At 47.3% G+C, this 17,686-nt stretch overlaps 1 protein-coding gene across 6 annotated transcripts in view; it reads left to right on the top strand.

Annotated features, from left to right (window-relative positions):
- The window catches only part of TRERF1 (transcriptional regulating factor 1), a gene marked incomplete at its 5' end in the record, with an annotated part of 37,825 nt that overhangs the window by 16,927 nt on the left and 3,212 nt on the right, over positions 1–17,686 (top strand). For 4 of the 6 annotated variants that reach the window (XM_082847721.1, XM_082847718.1, XM_082847722.1 and 1 more), the window contains 4 exons: positions 4,222–4,310; positions 6,330–6,443; positions 13,714–13,917; positions 16,641–16,852. In XM_082847721.1, coding sequence (XP_082703847.1) covers positions 4,222–4,310; positions 6,330–6,443; positions 13,714–13,917; positions 16,641–16,852 — 619 coding nt within the window. Of the gene's footprint in view, positions 1–4,221; positions 4,311–6,329; positions 6,444–13,713; positions 13,918–16,604; positions 16,853–17,686 lie in introns of all 6 variants that reach the window. The other 2 variants (XM_082847723.1, XM_082847720.1) reach the window with 1 other exon arrangement.

Below are 17,686 nucleotides of genomic sequence, written 5' to 3'. Positions count from 1 at the left end.
TGGCACTTGTGGAGAAGAGGCTAGTGGACAAGCTCAGGTTCTGGATTCAGATCAAGGCCTCCCTGCCTTTGGCCTCCAGAGGGAACTTTGGTATTACCCGATTCACCTGCACCCCTAAAAAAATTACTCAGTCTTCACCCATCATGGAAAACCTTTCACGGAAATGAAGATCTGGTGTAGAAACAGGTCCTCCTTTTTCTACAATGAACGTGCCTTTCTTATGTAACTGCTATAACAACAGCATCGAGAACAGTTTTTAAAAGCTTGAAAGGAAGACAGAAAGGCCCCTCTTTAAAACATACTGTGCCCAAACTTTCTCTCACCCCTCCACGTCTCTTTTTAATTGCCTGCAATCGCTATAGATTGCCCCAAATTTCGCCACCATCCGGAGCCTGTTTCCCAGCAACCGAAGCTCAGAACATTTTTCCTCTGGATACTGTTCCAGCACCAGTTTCCTCCAGTTAATTAGGCTCTTTGTAATTAGCCTTAATCGTCTTGTTAGGGACCCCTGCTCATAATAGCCCACTAGCCAGGAATCCCCAGGGAGAATGGATGGGGGTGGGGAGGGAGGGTGTGTCATCAGCCCATCAACCCCAGGGACATGCTGAGTGGACAGCAGGGATCTCAAAGGGGGAGGGCAGGTGAGGAGTTGGGGCAGCCCCCTGCCTCGCTTTTGCATTTTATCCTGGACTTTGTTCAAGAAATAGAATCCAAGAAGGGCTGGCTTAGAAAACCTTGTCCAAGAATGAGGAAAATGCTCCTGCCAGACAGACCCCAGGAGGAGAGACGCTGAGCCTTGTCTGGATTACAGGAGGATTTCGGGGCAGGGAGGAGAAGGCTGCAAGTTACAGGTAGCCCAGAGTATGGCTGTGGGTGAGCCCACACACGACAGGGAATGCTGCAGGGACCGGCAGGCTTCATGAGTGCCCACAGATGTCAGCAGGGGACAGCGTGTGTCCCACGGCTGCAGGCTGATTTGGGATCTGCCGTCCGAGTGGCCAGATCTGAAGCATTCTCTGTGCACATACTTCGGACTAAACGCTGCCAGTCACAGCATGACCGTCAGGATCCCCGAGTCACAAAAGAGGAAACTGAGACTCAGAGAAGTAAACTTGCACGGGCCCCAGAAGGAGTGAGTGGCAGAACCAGGTTTGCAGCCTGTGGTCTCCTGCTTAAAGTCACCCCTTTTATCACAGCACAGTGACTTTATTATTTGGGGCAAGCGCATCCAGATATTATGTCTATATACCCGGCTTCAGCCTGGGAATTCAGCCCAAGAGCCCAGGAGTGGATTCTCAGTCCTGTGGGCAATCCCATGATCAGGGTGCAGTGAAGATGGAGCGTGAGAACCGATGGACTTGTCTGGCCCCGCCTCTGCCTCTCAGTTTGTGGACACCCTTGTTGGACAGACACGCACGCACAGCACAGTCGCGTGTGCTAAAGCGCAGACCCTAGGACTACGTAGAGGAGCCATCTCTCACCGTCTGAGCACCTCAGGTCGGGGGCAGCACAGAGAGGAAATTGTGAGGGTGTAGCCCACTTCCAATCCAGGACTGGTGGTGTCGAGTGGACACTCTGGGATTGGGAAGACTAAAGACCCCATCACAGAGCAGCAGCCCTAAACACCACCAAAGAGTTGATGGAGAGAAGGCCTCCTTCCCCCATGAGGCTTGAGGATCCCCCATAACAGATGGTCCAGGAGGTCACTTCACCTTCTGTGGGGTTACAGCTGGAAGGCCATCTGGGGATGTGTAGGGACATACCTCTCACAAGTAAACAGACCTGGGGACTTAACACTGCGGTTTGGACAGTAATCAGATGACAAGCTTGGCGTGGGGTGGAAGAAAGTGTGTCCACCATAGAGGCTGGGTGCTGGCCTGAGAAGGCTGCGTGGCCCTGTGAGTGTCTCACGGGGGCTTCGAGCTGCGCTCTGACTTGGGAAACATAGGATCTGGCTGAGGGTGGAAAGGATTCTCATTCATCTAATTGGGGGTTTTCATCAGCAAAATATTCCCCAACTTCCTATGTGAGGTGCAACCCAGAGCTGCACAGACTGGACCTGTATCAGGGCAGCACAGCAACCTCCCTATATGCTTGTCCAGGGGCTCAGCTAGTGTGACATGTCCCCATCATGGTCCTCTTACACCATTGCCTCTCTGATCTCTCTTTGCTGTTTTAATGGATACCTAAAAGGAGCCATGACTCTTCTTTGGTCTTTCAGTTGTTGGTTCAGCCTTTCTGTTTTGCTCTTTCTGTCTCTGCCTCTGGGCAATGGGAGCAAACGGGAGCTGGAACCCGAAGCCCTTGAGCGTTAGACAGAAGTTGAGGAATGGTGATGCCGGTGCTCCAGAGCTCCAAACCCCACCGACATGCTCTGCTCACAGCCACTCTAGCAAAGCCTCTCCGAACCTCTGGCCCCACTTCTCCCTGTTATGGTGGTTTGCGCAACCAGAGATGTCCTGGTCTCCAGAACCCGTGGAAGAGGCTTCCTTCTTCCGAGGGTTAATCAGAAAGCTGCTTTCCTTCTAGAATTAAAGAGAGAAACAAACCAGAGAAATCAGGTGGTGGCCCTACTTTTATAGGGGCCTGAAGCAGCCCAGCTGTGGAGAGCATATCCTGCATCTGGAGCCAGAGCTCTTGGCTTAAGGACCCATCAGGGAGTCGCACAGAGAAGGTGTTTATTTCAGAAATCTGAGCTGACATCACTGAGTCACATATTTTCTCAAGGACCCAAGGCTGTCTGCCTCCTGCCTGCCTGCCAGGCGTGGTTTCACTTGTTTGAATGATTTGGGCTCAACCTTTTGAGGGAAGAAGCAATTCAGGTTTTCTTACTTGAGCCCCTCCGTCAAGCATAGCAAAATGGAAAACTTGGGCTTGTTCTGGTTGGAAGGAAAAATACTATAGTTTGGGGGATTACAGCTCTGAAAAGTAGAGGCTTATCGAAAGCCCAGCCATGTACCATCCAAAGAATCAGAGATACAGGGAATTCAAAAAATCAGAATGAGGCCGAGTTTCTGCAAACCAGCCACAGTGACTGAGCCCCCAGAAGTAGGACTTGCCTTGGAAGTAGGCCAGTACCACTCTCTGTAAACATCTGCATATCCTGCTTTGACGAGAATGTCAAGTTCAGCCAGCAAGGCAAGATGCGCCAGCCCGGCACTGCAAGGCCTCTTCTTCACTGGTCTGCAGATTTGTCAGGAACCGGTCCCTCTCACCTCCCAGCCTCATCTGCTTTCCCTCTGCTGGAACCCTGTAGTCGAGCTGTACTGGATTACTGCTTCTTTCTTGAACACCTCCATTTCCTCATCTGTAAAATGGGTAGCAATAATACCAATCTTACAGATTGTCTGTCGAACCAAATCACTACTCTCTGTGAAGTACTTTAGAGCCTGGCACATAGTAAGCACTTATAAGTATTAGTTTTTTTCCCCCTTGTGTCTTGCATGTAGCAAACTCCTAAGAAGTATCTGCCGAATGGATGAATGAATGAATGAATGACGTGTGTCCTCTCACTGCTTGCCTCTGACTTTGCACATGCCACTTTCTCTCCCCAGAATTCCCTTCCATCTCCTTCTTGCCTGACTTGCTTCTGTGTCTTTTTAAACCCCGCTCAGGTGTTCTCTCCACCTGGAAGCCTTCCCGGCTGCCCTAACCTGCGTGTGGTGTCCCTCCTTTGTGCCCTATCGGCACCCGACCCCTCCCTTCATCCTCGCAATCATCACCTTGAATGCAGGGCCTCCTGGTTTTCTCCCCACTAGATTGTGAACATCTTGAGGGTGAAGACTGCTGAATCCAGCACATGTGAGGATCACTTGCTACGTGAATGCTTGCCCTCATCCTAAGTACATAAAAAAAACTGTAGCTAAACTCCGTTAAGCATTCATGGTTTTCCAGTTACTAAGCTAGACACTTTTGGGGCATTACCTTCTTTAACCTTCACAGAAATCTTAAGAGGTGGAGACAATCAGAATTATTCCCATTTGTAAGTAATAAAACTGAGTCTTAGGCTCAATAACTTGCCAAGGTTAAGGCCACGGCTGAGATCTGAACCCAGGTGTCAGGGCTCCTAACCATTACACTGCACTTCCTGTTCAGAAAGGAGTGTGATATGTATTCTATCACATGCTGAACAGTTGTAGTTTGTAACTTAACTAAGTGAACCAGCAACCACAAGTGAGGAGAACTGAGCTGTTTTTTTATGAAATGTGTGTTTTGTTGTAGGTTCGGACAAGTGGACCTCCCTAGAAAGAAAACTGTTTAATAAAGCACTAGCCACTTACAACAAAGACTTTATTTTTGTACAGAAGATGGTAAGTATTCTTTTTCCCATTGCTTACTTGAAACCAAATTTGGGAAGTTGTACACCTGAAGATATATAGAACTATTTGGTTACTGGCTTAAGACTCTCAACAAAAGAATGTCTTCCATCTCTTGCTGGTAAAGGATGGTATTTGTTATGGATGGCTTGGCCCTGGTGTTAGGGATGTGGGGGGAGGAGAATATAGATTATTTGGATGTGGCAGTGGGGGGGAGGGGTATTCTTATCTTAATTAAAATGTGTAATTCATGCATTCTGTCAGAATAAATAGACCTGAGGCTTCTGGTTCACAATTTATATAAACTATTTCATGTGTATTTGACAGATCTATAGTGTTTCTGACAGAATTGGGGGAGGGGGGATTGGAGAAGGGAGAATATGAGCCGTCCCCCTAGCAGAGTTTCTGGTGTTGGGCCCCTGATCATAAGGACAGTGTTAATAAAAATAATATGTTACAGGGACTTCCCTGGCGGTCCAGTGGTTAAGACTCCGAGCTTCCACTGCAGGGGGCACAGGTTCGATCCCTGGTCAGGGAACTAAGATCCCGAAAGCTGTGTGGTGCAGCCACATAATAATAATAACAACAACAATAACATGTTACATATATAGCATTTCACAGCAAAGTAGAGCTCTTTAACAAAGATGAAATAGCGCTTTATCCAGCACATAATAAACGTAATAGGCCTTAATTGGCTGAGAGATGGTTTAGGCCAAAAGTTACAATGATTCAGAGTGTTTCAGCAAAATGATGAATGATGGAGCCATACTGAGTTATTAAGATGCTCAGGTCCGCAGAGAACAGGGTCCCAGGTGACAGCTGCCATTGGCTCTGGGCTGGGCCTCAGTGTTGTCCCGGGTTCATGTCTCCTGTCCTTAGTCCTGGGCCTTGACTGGATGAGAATCAGAATAGGTGGACTTTTTCTCCAACTTGCCTCCGTCTTCAGATCTGAATTCGCACCCGACTTACTCTGCCCTGGAGGCCACTGGACTCTTTGCTGCCCTCTATCCCAGCAGCTCCCAGGCTCCCATCTCTCCTGGGTCACCTTCCCCCGGGACTGGTCTGTCCTCAGCCTCATTCCTTAAAGGCCCCGCACCTGATGGATTCATGTGTCGTGCTCACCAGGCAATGCAGGACTTAAAACAAGGGTTCTCTGGGACTCTATCCTCCCTCCCTGGGTGATTCTAATGTAGAAATTCATGATATCAGGTGGACATGAAGGGGCCACCTTTGAGGAGACCAGACTTCTGAAGGTACTCTTTTCATTCTCACTATGCAGGTGGCCATGTTCCTGCCCCCAAGGGGACAGCCAGCCTTTTTATCTACCTCCAGAAAACCAACATTATTGAACCCCACTTTGAGCTTAGAGCACTATGAACTAAACAAAGGAATATTTTTCTCTTTAAAACACATTTATCTTTGCCCCTTTGGGGGAGAAGAGGGCAAGGCTTGTTTTCTGCAAACACTAAGCTCTTGTCGTCATAACTTGTCTTATATTCCTGTTCGATTACTAAGGAACATTTTTCATAAATAGATTTTGAATGTCAACAAGTTGGAGAGCCAAATACATTCAAGCATTTGAAAAAGCATTTGCTGCTTTATGGGTTAAAAAAGGGAACGAGCTCTCTATGGACGAATGTGAAAAAAATCTCCAAGCTATCTTGCGAAAAAAAGTCAAGATGCAAAGCAGTACATAGAGTGTGCTACCTTTTGTGAGGCAGAATGGTGGGGAGGAATATATTTTCCTGTTTGTTGGTATATATGTAAAGAAATTCTGGAATGACACCCAAGATATGAATAAGAGGGGCCAGCTGTGTTGCAGGGGTATGAGGGGAACAGATGGATGGATGGATGGGTGGAGAACGGGTGTGGGGAGGAGATTTTTCACCATGTATATGTTTTTATTCAACTGCATAAACCTAATACCTATTACAAACTTAAACTTGCACAAAAGCTTGCTGCTTTGCACTGTGCCCACTGCTGGAGCTGATCTTGAGGTGCCTTTCCCGGCAGGTGAAGTCGAAGACGGTGGCTCAGTGTGTGGAGTACTACTACACGTGGAAAAAAATCATGAGGCTGGGGAGGAAACACCGGACACGGCTCTCGGAAATCATCGACGATTGTGTGGTGAGTGAAGCTGCCCGGGTGCTGCTTCTTCGGGCCCTGCTCCTGCCCCATGCCCAGGTCCCTAAGTGGCTGGCACTGGTGGGTGACAGGCCAGTTCCCAGGTGAGATTCAGGCCTTGATTTCCTGGGATAATTAGGCAGAGGGAAGGCAGTTTGGGGTTTGACCCGCAGCCCAGTGATCAGTTAAGGAGATGAGGGCTGGCTTGCGTTCCAGGGCAGGTAGGCACCGGGGGAGTTAAACCGTGGTGGTTCCAGCCTTGATGTGGGTGACTTATAAGAGGCACCCCGACATTCTGGGATAGCACTTCCTGATCCTTCCACAGTCACAGATGCTCCTTACCAGAGAACTAACGTGCCTTAGAAAGACCTAAGCGCACTCGGAGTTTACACAGCTTCTGTGAAGCATGCCCAAGGAGCAACGTTGACCTCTAGATGGCGCCAGGAACTCTCAGTTATTGGGGAACTAGTTAGCAGTGTGTAGATTATTCTGATCCTCACATCACCATTTATCCTTGGTACTGATTTCCTTCATTAGCAGACAATCCAAAGTTGTCTGCGTATTAAGATGAAGAACCTACTAAAGACATCACTAGGGACTTCCCTGGTGGCACAGTGGTTAAGAATCCGCCTGCCAGTGCAGGGGAGATGGGTTTGAGCCCTGGTCTGGGAAGACCCCATATGCTGCAGAGCAACTACGCCCATGCGCCACAACTACTGAGCCTGCGCCCTAGAGCCCCCGAGCCACAACTACTGAGCCCACGTGCCACAGCTACTGAAGCCCGCACACTTAGAGCCCATGCTCTGCAACAAGAGAAGCCACTGCAATGAGAAGCCCCCGCACTGCAACAAAGAGTAGCCCCCGCTCGCCGCAACTAGAGAAAGCCCACGCAGCAACAAAGACCCAACGCAGCCAAAAATAAATGTTAATTAATTTAAAAAAAAAAAAAGAAAGAAGTTTTAAAAAAAGAAATCACTGGATCGAAATCTTCTCTGAATGCCTCTGTGTGGCTTTGGAAATTACTACCACTTTTGTCCTTGCGGTTAACTCTCTTCTCTGCATCCACAGCCAAAGGGAAATCTTCTCACATGTTGTGGAAAACACGTGTGTGTGTGTAAAAATTACGTCTTACAACAGATTACTAAACTCTCATCTGCAACCATCAGGGAATGTGTTTGGAATTCATAAACATCGTGAATATTTGTGATTATACTTTCATTCCCAATTGTGTCCCCCATGTAAGTGTTACTAGCACATATGTGGGTTAATCTCTTTCACAGACGTTTACATAGTGCTTCATACATTCCAGGCATTGTACTAGGAGGCACTTGACACATATTGACTTTTTTACTCCTTATACCAATTCTGTGAGGTAGGAAACTGAGGCACAGAGCCTAGGTAACTTAGCCATGGTCAAAAGGCTGGTGAGTGTGTTGTCTGAGCCTGATTCCCTGGTGTAACACTTGAGGGCAAGCACATGCAAATCCTCTTAGAGAAGCGCAAACCACTTGGACTCATTAATGCTTCAAAGCCTAAGTTCCTAACTAAGAATTGATCCTAGCTAAGAAATATATACACATATATAAATTTATATTTGGACCCAAATATAAAAAAAAGACACCTGTAGAATAGAATGGTGTTGCCAATCTTTTGATCAGAGATGGCAGTATTCTATATTCAGGGTTTCCTATGATGAGTTTTGTTTGACTGCCTTAAGTAGTGATGTCTTATATCTGAATAGCCTTTTTCTCACCTGTGGCTAACGTTTAAAAAAGCAACGTGGCCTCTTCTGGTTCAATCAACTAAAAACAATTGAGTTCCCACTATGTCTGCAGTGCTGTGGGTGACCCGGGGCTGTAAACCGGCCTCTGCCCCCTGCCCCAGGAGCATATATTATAGGTGGGAAGATGTGGCATACACAAGGAGAAAGTTTACTGTGAACCCCAAGAGTCTTTAAAAGTAGTATGAGGGCTTCCCTGGTGGCACAGGGGTTGAGAGTCCGCCTGCCGATGCAGGGGACACGGGTTCATGCCCCGGTCCGGGAAGATCCCACATGCCGTGGAGCGGCTGGGCCCGTGAGCCGTGGCCGCTGAGCCTGCGCGTCCGGAGCCTGTGCTCCGCAACGGGAGAGGCCACAACAGTGAGAGGCCCGCGTACAGGGGAAAAAAAAAAAAAAAAAAAAAAGTAGTATGAGATGAGGTCCAGAAAGTCTTAGATATGGCCTTTGGGGACTCTCTCTCATCCAGCTCCACCAGTCCTCAGGCAGAAGGTTGAGGCCCAGTGAGGGGAAGGGGCTTGCCCAAGGTCACACAGAGCATTTTTTTCTGAATGAGCAGAATAGACAGTAAATGAGGAAGTGCAAAGAATACTGGCCTGGGAGACCTAGGACCTGGCCCCTACGCTTACTGACCAGTAAAAGGGGGCCGATGGTTTAGATGATTTAGAAAGTCCCTTCCAATTCTGGAATGTTCTGGGATCTGTCAGAGTCACGTTTTGGAAGAGAGCAAAATCAGAGGATATGGTTTCCCAAATCAAGTTGATGTCTCTTCAACTTGGGTGTTACCAAGTGCCTAGGACAGTGCCTGACACGATATCAGCACTCAGTAAACGTTTGTTGAATGAATGAGTGAACGTTTTTCCCAGGTAGGAGTCGCTCTGGGTCATGGCAACAATCCCTCTATGAACTCCCTGGGAAGAGAGGGGGTGAACCAGGAGATTCTGAGCGGAGGAGGGCTACTAAGGAAGGTGTGACCACGTTAGGCACAGGCGCCATCTTGGGCCAGCAGTGTCTTGCAGGTGGGTAGAAAGGCCCGAGCCAGCGTGTAGCCTCAGACTGAGGAGGAAAGGTTAAGACGTCACCCCAGGCACCACACCTCCTTGGGCTTATTTGCCAGGAGCCGGTATTAGGCTGGGTCAGGTGCAACCACACCTTGTGACCTGTGAGCTGAATGTGCAGAGATGACTCAGGCCCCCCAAAAAACAAGAAAATCTTGATTCAAGGCCACTGTGGTAGCTCACAACTCCCTTTAGGGCACTGTGAAGACACAGTCAACCTTCTGAGGATAGTTTGCCAAGTGGACATGAAAAACTGGGACCATGCAAGGACGGGGAAGGTGCAGGAGGCACAGTCCTAGGAGGGGGTCCTGCTCTTGTCCTCTGGGCCTGCCTGGGACACTTGGGTAGCTCTCCTCAATATTTTATTAAAGGGAGTATATTCCCCCCATATGGAGCACAGTCGGGGAGCTCAGGGACTTTTCAAGGGAGACGGGGGGGGGGGGGAGTAAGGAGGGTGAGGAGTGACTGCTCTTTAGGGGCCAGGAGGTCAGCATAGCACAAGCTCATCCAGCAGGTGACCTGACTTCTGGCCTGAGACCGTCACAGGGCCTTCCACCCTTGCAGGCTGGAGAGGAGGCCAAGGTGGGCTCTGCTGAGGAGGCGAGAGGGAAGTGCTGGCCACAGCTTCCTGTTCCCTGCCCAGGCTCCTGCTTCCACTCAAGGCGAACCTGTGGGTCTGGCTGTGAGCAAAATTCAGCACAGTTCAAGAAACCAGCTGAGGGCTTCCCTGGTGGTGCAGTGGTTGAGAGTCCGCCTGCCGATGCGGGGAACACGGGTCTGTGCCCCGGTCCGGGAAGATCCCACGTGCCGCGGAGCAGCTGGGCCCGTGAGCCATGGCCGCTGAGCCTGTGTGTCCGGAGCCTCTGCTCCGCAACAGGAGAGGCCACAACAGTGAGAGGCCCGCGTACCGCAAAAAAAAAAAAAAAAAGAAAGAAAGAAAGAAAAAGAAACCAGCTGAGGCAGTTACCTGACTTTGGAAGACAGCGGTCAAGGCTCCGAGGGCACAGCTCCCCCATGGTCCCAGGCCTGAATTGCCTGCAGTGCGATCCACTGACAAGGGGCCTGGGGAACATCCTCCTTCCCTCTGACACGGAAAGGCGGCTGGTTCTCAATGGTTTTGAGAGGTTTAGCTCTGTGTTTGAGCTGAAAACCTAAGCCACGTCCAGATGGACAGATGTGCATCTGTGGACATGTGCAGGCAGGCAAGGAGCTAAGGCTGAGGCTTCAGAATCAGATGGTGCAGGGTTTACATCTCAGTTCAATTTCTTTACCAGCTATGTGCTCTGGGGAAAATTAGTTCTCTGGCCAATTTCTCATTTGTTTAAAAAATAAAAATTTGTAGGGGATTCCCTGGTGGTCCAGTGGTTAGGACTCCATGCTTTCACTGCTGAGGTTCTGAGGGCCCAGGTTCAATCCCTGGCCAGGGAACTAAGATCCAGCAAGCTGCATGGTGTGGCCTAAATAAATAATTTTTTTTTAATGAAAAAAAAATATTGTGCAGGATTTTTGTGAAAACTAGCAGTGTGTGTGTGTGTGTGTGTGTGTGTATAGTCCCTGATTCACAGCAGGCCTTCAGTATGTTGTCATCACCATCATCATTCATCAGTGACTGTAACACTCAAATTTGTGTCGTTGAAGAAATTTGGGTTGTTGAGCATTTGTGTTTTAACTTATAAATTTCTCATAATACAAATGCCATTTGCAGGCCTGAGAAATAAAAATCTCCTCAAGAAACTCTTATTTGGACTCAGGGTTTTGAGCACTTTGTGTAATACATAACCATCTCCCTGCTCTGTACTTGCCCACTTTTCTGCCAATTTTGGAATCATACCAAATGTTTCCTTTCATGATGCATCACGAAATGGCCAACTTGTTGATACAGAGTGCTACACGTTAGGGTTTTGTCCTCTGTCTTTGCATCTCTCGTCACATCGGTGAGCACTTTCACTTGATGATAAATCATTTTGTGAACATGTGTAGATTGCCGTTTGAAGTAAACCTGTCTACGTTCATGAGACTTATATAATCACAGGACAGTATCATTTGATCTGTAATTTAATGGCTCTGTGGAACTTTTAAGAGCTGTCAAACAATAGCATGGTGAGAAAATTGTATACATTTGTATAACAACTTGAAAATTGTATAACAGCTGCTGTGGAATAAGTGCCATTGCCATTGAAAGTTCCATGTAATTTACTTTAAATGGTGAGCTGTAGGCCTCCGTCTGCTTAATAGCCTGGTACCCGAGACCACAGAGTTCCAGTTCTGTAAAGGAATGGAGCGAACCCGTGGAGTTAGACGTAACATGATTGTACCTGAAATTCTCTGAGGTTGGAAGGTGGTTGATTCATATGAGAATAAGGCCATTTAAGTTATATCAACCTGTATATTCTATACTAGTAAGAGATCTGTAAGCTTATATCATAAATCACTCTGTAAAATGTATGAAGCCTACATCTGTATTCGTTGAAGTCTTTCAGCAAATGTAATCATTACTGATTAATCCTAATTTACCCACTGGAAACTGGGACCATTTCTTAAGTATACCCTGTTAATACATGGTCTCAAATATGCACATATACCATATTAAATAAGGATAATACTGAAACAGTGAGGAGTGTGCCCAATGCCCGTATTTACTGGGATTATCTTTCTCTCCCATCCCCAATCCAAACTGGAGAGAGAAAGCTGGTGGTTTCTGGATCCCGGGGTACTGCTACTCTCAGAAATCTTTATTCTTCTTGGAAATTCTGGCTTCCAGGTTCTAAGAATTGTAGGCTTACCCAGAGTTACATTACTGTCTGGGGTAAACCAAACTGCAGACTATGTGCATGTTTTGTTTTGTTTTGTTTTGGTTTTGGCTGTGTAGGATCTTCGTTGCTGCGCGGGCTTTCTCTAGTTGCGGCGAGCAGGGGCCACCCCTCGCCATGGTGCACGGGCCCCTCATGGCGGTGGCCTCTCTCGTTGCGGACCACGGGCTCTAGGCGTGCAGGCTTCAGTAGTTGTGGCACACAGACTCTAGTTGTGGCTCGTGGGCTCTAGAACCCAGGCTCAGTAGTTGTGACGCACAGGCTTTGCCACGCCGCAGCATGTGGAATCTTCCCAGACCAGGGATCGAACCCGTGCCCCCTGCATTGGCAGGCAGACTCTTAACCACTGTGCCACTAGGGAAGTCCCCCAGCCCACATGCTTTAAGCAGTGGGTGTGCAGATTGCCCAGCAGAGACAGATGACCCATCAGGGTGGAAGGCAGCGGGACATCCCTTTTGTTTCTTCATTTGTAAACTAGGAGGACTGTTTACAGCCTATTCAGTGACACAGCAAACACACTTTGTACACCGCGAAGTGCTGTAAAATAGACGCTAAAATGAGGTTGACGTAACACGGAATTCCCATCCCTGGTCCTCAGTCCTTCTAGGCCCAGAGGAGCAAGCATCCCTTGCACACACACCCTCCCCCCACCCCACCCCTGTGAGGACTGAGATTGCAGAGTAAGGTAGTTAGTTCACTAAAAGGGCCTCCTAGATCCCTGGCCCCCATCCCCACCCAGCCCAGGTACCTCCTCCAGGCTATTCCATTAACTGTCTTGGTAACCTTGACGAAGGTCAGGACCTTCTGCTTAATTCTGCACCTTGTTGCTGTTCTGAAGCAGAGGGAGGGGACACAGTCACAAAGAGGATAATTATTCATAGAAATATTTTTCTTATTCTTTTTTATAGAGGGTCCATGATCAGAGACCATTATCAGAGACCAAAATATATATATATATATATATATAGCACATGATAAATAAAAGGGAATATCCCCTTCCATTTCTGCTCCTTTTCAGAGTCACTGTGGTTCAGTCTCTGATCCTATTTTCTGACAAGAACAGAGAAGAAGTGCATCAGAATGCCATGGGTCATGTGCCTTCCACAGGTCAAATCAATATCTCGGGCATCTTGCAAGGAAGTGTGTTAGAAGACCTTTAAAAACAAATCCTGATAGGTCTTTAGTCTCTGTCCAGAGGGGCTCCACAGTGTCATTACTGCTTGAAAACCCTCCTCACTGCTCTGGGGAGGCAGAGCTGCTGCAAGTGGGGTATCCTGCCTGTGTTTTAGTCAGTGTCCAGGTCTGTGGGTCTCAAACAAGGGGGAGAAACTCTACATACAGAAATCTGTATATCCTCTGCCTTAGGATATGTTTTTATAAGTGATAAGGGAACCCAAAGTGGGCTGGGGGGACTTCCTTGCCCTCAGAATTCCAAGTGTCCAATGGCCAACCTTGTAGAAACCGTATCGCTCCCCAGAGGCCTCTGCCAGCCCTTCCTTATGCACAAAGAAGCCGATGCAGCCCCAGCGTCCAGCCCTTCTCTCCTCTCCTAGCCCCTGGGTTCTGTTCATCACTAAACTTGCCATTTGGGGATTTTCCCCCTTTTGCTTTTATTGCCGTAACACCAGACGAGTGAAGAAGATGAAGAGGTACAGGAGGAGGAGGAAGACCCAGAAGAAGACAGGAAATCCACGAGAGAAGAGGAGAGTGAATTGCCCAAGTCTCCAGAGCCACCACCAGGCCCGGTCCTGGCTTCCGCAGAGGGGCCGCCCCTGCAAGCCCTGGGCCAGCCCTCAGGCTCCTTCATCTGTGAAATGCCCAACTGTGGAGCTGTAAGTGTCTCTGCGCCCTCCAGGGATCTGGGACTCCTGAGAGCCGTACATACAGCTGTGCCCGGCTTTAAGAGATGATGCACTTTGCAAAAGGTGTACTTTCAGCAGTGAAAGTTTGGCAAAGGGAAGTCCATGTGGCCATGCTTTTCTTTCTTTCATCCATTTACTTATTCATTCAGCCCGTAGATATTTCTGGAGTGTGTGTTCTCTGTTGAGCACTGCGCATGTGCTTGGAGGACACAGGTCCGTCCCTGCCCTCAGGGAAAATGTGATTCAGGCTCTGCAATGGACCTTGACCTCCAGAACTTACACTCCTCGTTACTTGGTGCCCCCCCACTCCTCCTGGGCTGTGTCACACAGGTCATGTCCTGGAGACATGCATTTAAATGCAGTGGGAGAGCCCACAGAGAAGGAGTGTCTTTTTATGGCATAATTACAAAGACTTAGCTAAAGTTTATCTTTGTACTTTTGGGGGGAAGCAAACAAGATTTACTAAGCAAATTATTCATGTAAACAGGCTAAAAAGGTGTCTGTGTAATTACCTAACCTAGTACTTTTCAAGTACATTAGAAGCATCATTTAGCTAAAATAAAACCAGTTCACCATTTGATCACAGATCACCATTTGATCTGTACTGGCCTGATCTAAGGCTCCCTGTGTATTTTAATGGATATGTTTTTTTAATTGTTAACTTTGGACTCTCAGTCCCCCGGGTACCCCACTCATCTGAATTGTTGAGCTTTTCCCAAATCACGTTTCTAAAAGCTGGGCACACCTGTGCAGGCAAGCTCTAGAGGTATTATGCAAAAACTCAGAATGTTGCTCCTTTCATATGAAGCCCTGTTTTCCCCAGGTTAGTGCTTATCCTTGCTTGTGTGTTACACAGGATAATACTGTTTTCCAGAGTGCATTGAATGCCGCTTATTGAGTCTGTCACTTAGATGAAGAAAGCAACAGTCTTTAAAATAGTTAGATCCTAAAGCAGAAATTCACTTGATTTACATTTAAGAAAAAATGAAAAACTCCTTTTAAATGATACATACATTTTGCATTAGCTCTGAAGAGAACCTAAGAAATTGCTAGCTTGTTTCTATCTTTGATGTTTAATGAGCTGGACGCTTCACTCCATCATTGCCGTATTGTACACAGCACTCCCTTTAGGGGATGATTAAGATGTGACTTTTTATTTATTTTTTACACATCCTTATCGGAGTAGAATTGCTTTACAATGATGTGCTAGTTTCTGCTTTATAACAAAGTGAATCAGCTATACGTATACATATATCCCCATATCTCCTCCCTCTTGCCTCTCCCTCCCACCCTCCCTATCCCACCCCTCTAGGTGGTCACAAAGCACCGAACTGATCTCCCTGTGTTATGTGGCTGCTTCCCACTAGCTGTGAGATGTGACTTTAAATGACAGTGTCCTTGGTGAATTTGTTTAGAAATTGGATGCTTCCTCAATTCATAGTTTGGGTGTACAGTAAATTCTTTCCTGAGCGGGAAATCATCTTTTACTTTACCCAATCAAAAATGCTCAGCAAGGTGAATATTTTTTCGTGACTTTAAAAAACAACAGGGAAAAACCATGTTAGTTTTATTCGATGCCTAACCATGGAGGTTTTGGTTGCTAAATCAGCGAAAGATTTTTTTTTTTTTCCCTGCAAGACTATAAACAGAACTCATGAACTTAACACAGAGTGACCATCTGTGTCTGGACAGTTCAGTGGGTACTCCCACTAGCTGATGCACTTAGCAATCTGGAAGTCAGAGCTCTTGGAATCCAGGGGTGTGGATTACATCCCTTTACAGCAGTGGATCTCTGCCGGGAATGATTTTGTTCCCCATGAACATTTGGCAACGTCCGGAGACATTTTTATCACATCTAGGGAGGTGCTCCTGGCATCTGGTGGGTAGAGAGGCCAGGGTTGCTGCTGAAGATCCTGTGATGCCCAGGACAGCCCCACAGCAAGGAATCATCCAGTCCCAAATGTCAGTAATACTGAGGTTGGGAAACCGTGCATTATGGCAGCCTTCAAAAGACCAGGTCGTTCCCCTTTTTTTCATCCTGCAGTACAGTGTCGGGGTCGGAAACGTTGCTTCAACACTGGGCTACTGATTGGGGCTTAGAAATAACATATAGAATATATCAGAGCAGCTAGTCAGTGTCTTCCAAGCTGTGTCTCTTGGGGTTCGAGGGCTTCCTAGGGGGGAGATAGAGCTGAGCAAATAGATTCAATTTTGGGGGGCTGTCTATTTCAGCCAGAGTACCTCTGCTTTGAGCTTTTGAATAAGACCTGATTTTTTTTTAAGTAAAGAAAGGAAAGGAAAGAAAAAAAGAAAGAAAAGAAAAAAGGGGTGGAAGGTAGCTTCTGGCTGTTAAAAAGTTTGAAAGCTGGTCCAAACCCTCTCATTTTACAGATGGAAAAAATAAGGTGTTCAGAGGGGAAATGGCCCAATGGCCTCCCTGTGAGATGGAGGCAGTGGATTGAGCCCTAGTCTTTGGTTATAACAGTGATGGGTTTTTTACTGGCACAGCACTTGTGGTTGTGGTATTCGATCTCTACTTTCTGTGGCATTTGCCCAGAGTTTGCTTATGTAAAACCCCTAGGCCTTGTCATTAGACACTGTTTCGAGTATCCCATGTTCTACCAATGAGTAACTAATAACCCTAATTTCCTTTTCAGGACTGTAGATGTCATGTCACTCCCTTTCTTCCCCAGGTGTTCAGCTCCCGACAGGCACTGAACGGCCATGCCCGCATCCACGGTGGCACCAACCAGGTGACCAAAGCTCGGGGTGCTGTTCCCTCTGGAAAGCAGAAGCCTGGCAGTGCCCAGAGCGGGTACTGCTCAGTGAAGAGCTCACCCTCTCACAGCACCACCAGCGGCGAGACAGACCCCACCACCATCTTCCCCTGCAAGGAGTGTGGCAAGTAGGTAGAATTGGGCCAGGGACTGAATCTAAGTGTGTGATGAATAATGCCTCTGTAGGGGCTGGGCCAAGGTGGTCTGAGGTGTCTCCAGGTAGAAAAAGAACCCAGACTCTCCAGTTTTTCCTCATTTCATCCTTGGGGTCTACATGGTGCCTCATGGTGAGTGGACCTTGTCTCTGACTCAGAATACGGTCATTCTGATGTCCTAAAGCCTAATAAGGATGGACATCATCAGAGAGCAAATCTCTAGTGACAAAACTTCACTCTTTTCCAGAAATGATGGATGGAACTCTGATTCCAACCTCTTCCCTTCACACCCAAACCATATTCACTAGTACTGACTGCTCTCTTTGCGTCCCTGCCGAGTGATTTGAGAATGGCTCTAAAACATCTAATCAGGAACTCTCTGTGGCAGAGATGGCTTTCCTACCAATACTGCTCATTCCTGCACCCAGGGCAGACATCACTAATCAATTGCTATACTTTTTGCTACCACATTAAGATAAGACTCAAATCCTTTCAAATCCTTTAAATCCTAATGCTTCAAGCTGGCACAACCAATTGATCAGAGTTGACTCATGAGGTAAAGTCTATTTGTCATCTCTGCCGTTTTAAGTGTAATTTAAAACAATGAAAAGGGGAAACTGAGAGTAGGTGGTAATAACAGCATTAAATAACGTTTACTAAGCACTTAATTTTGTTACATACTTCATGTAGATGAGATCATTTAATCCCCACACAGAAACTCCATGTGGCGCAGATACTGTTTTATCCTTGTTTTTACAAATAAGGACTGAACATTAGGTAAACTTACTTGCCCCAGGTCATACCCCC

The sequence above is a fragment of the Leucopleurus acutus genome (genome assembly GCF_964270905.1).
Source record: "Leucopleurus acutus genome assembly, chromosome: 10".
NCBI classification, from domain to species: domain Eukaryota; kingdom Metazoa; phylum Chordata; class Mammalia; order Artiodactyla; family Delphinidae; genus Leucopleurus; species Leucopleurus acutus.
Note: the sequence above shows the minus strand (reverse complement) of the source record. Positions and strands in the feature narration are given on the sequence as shown.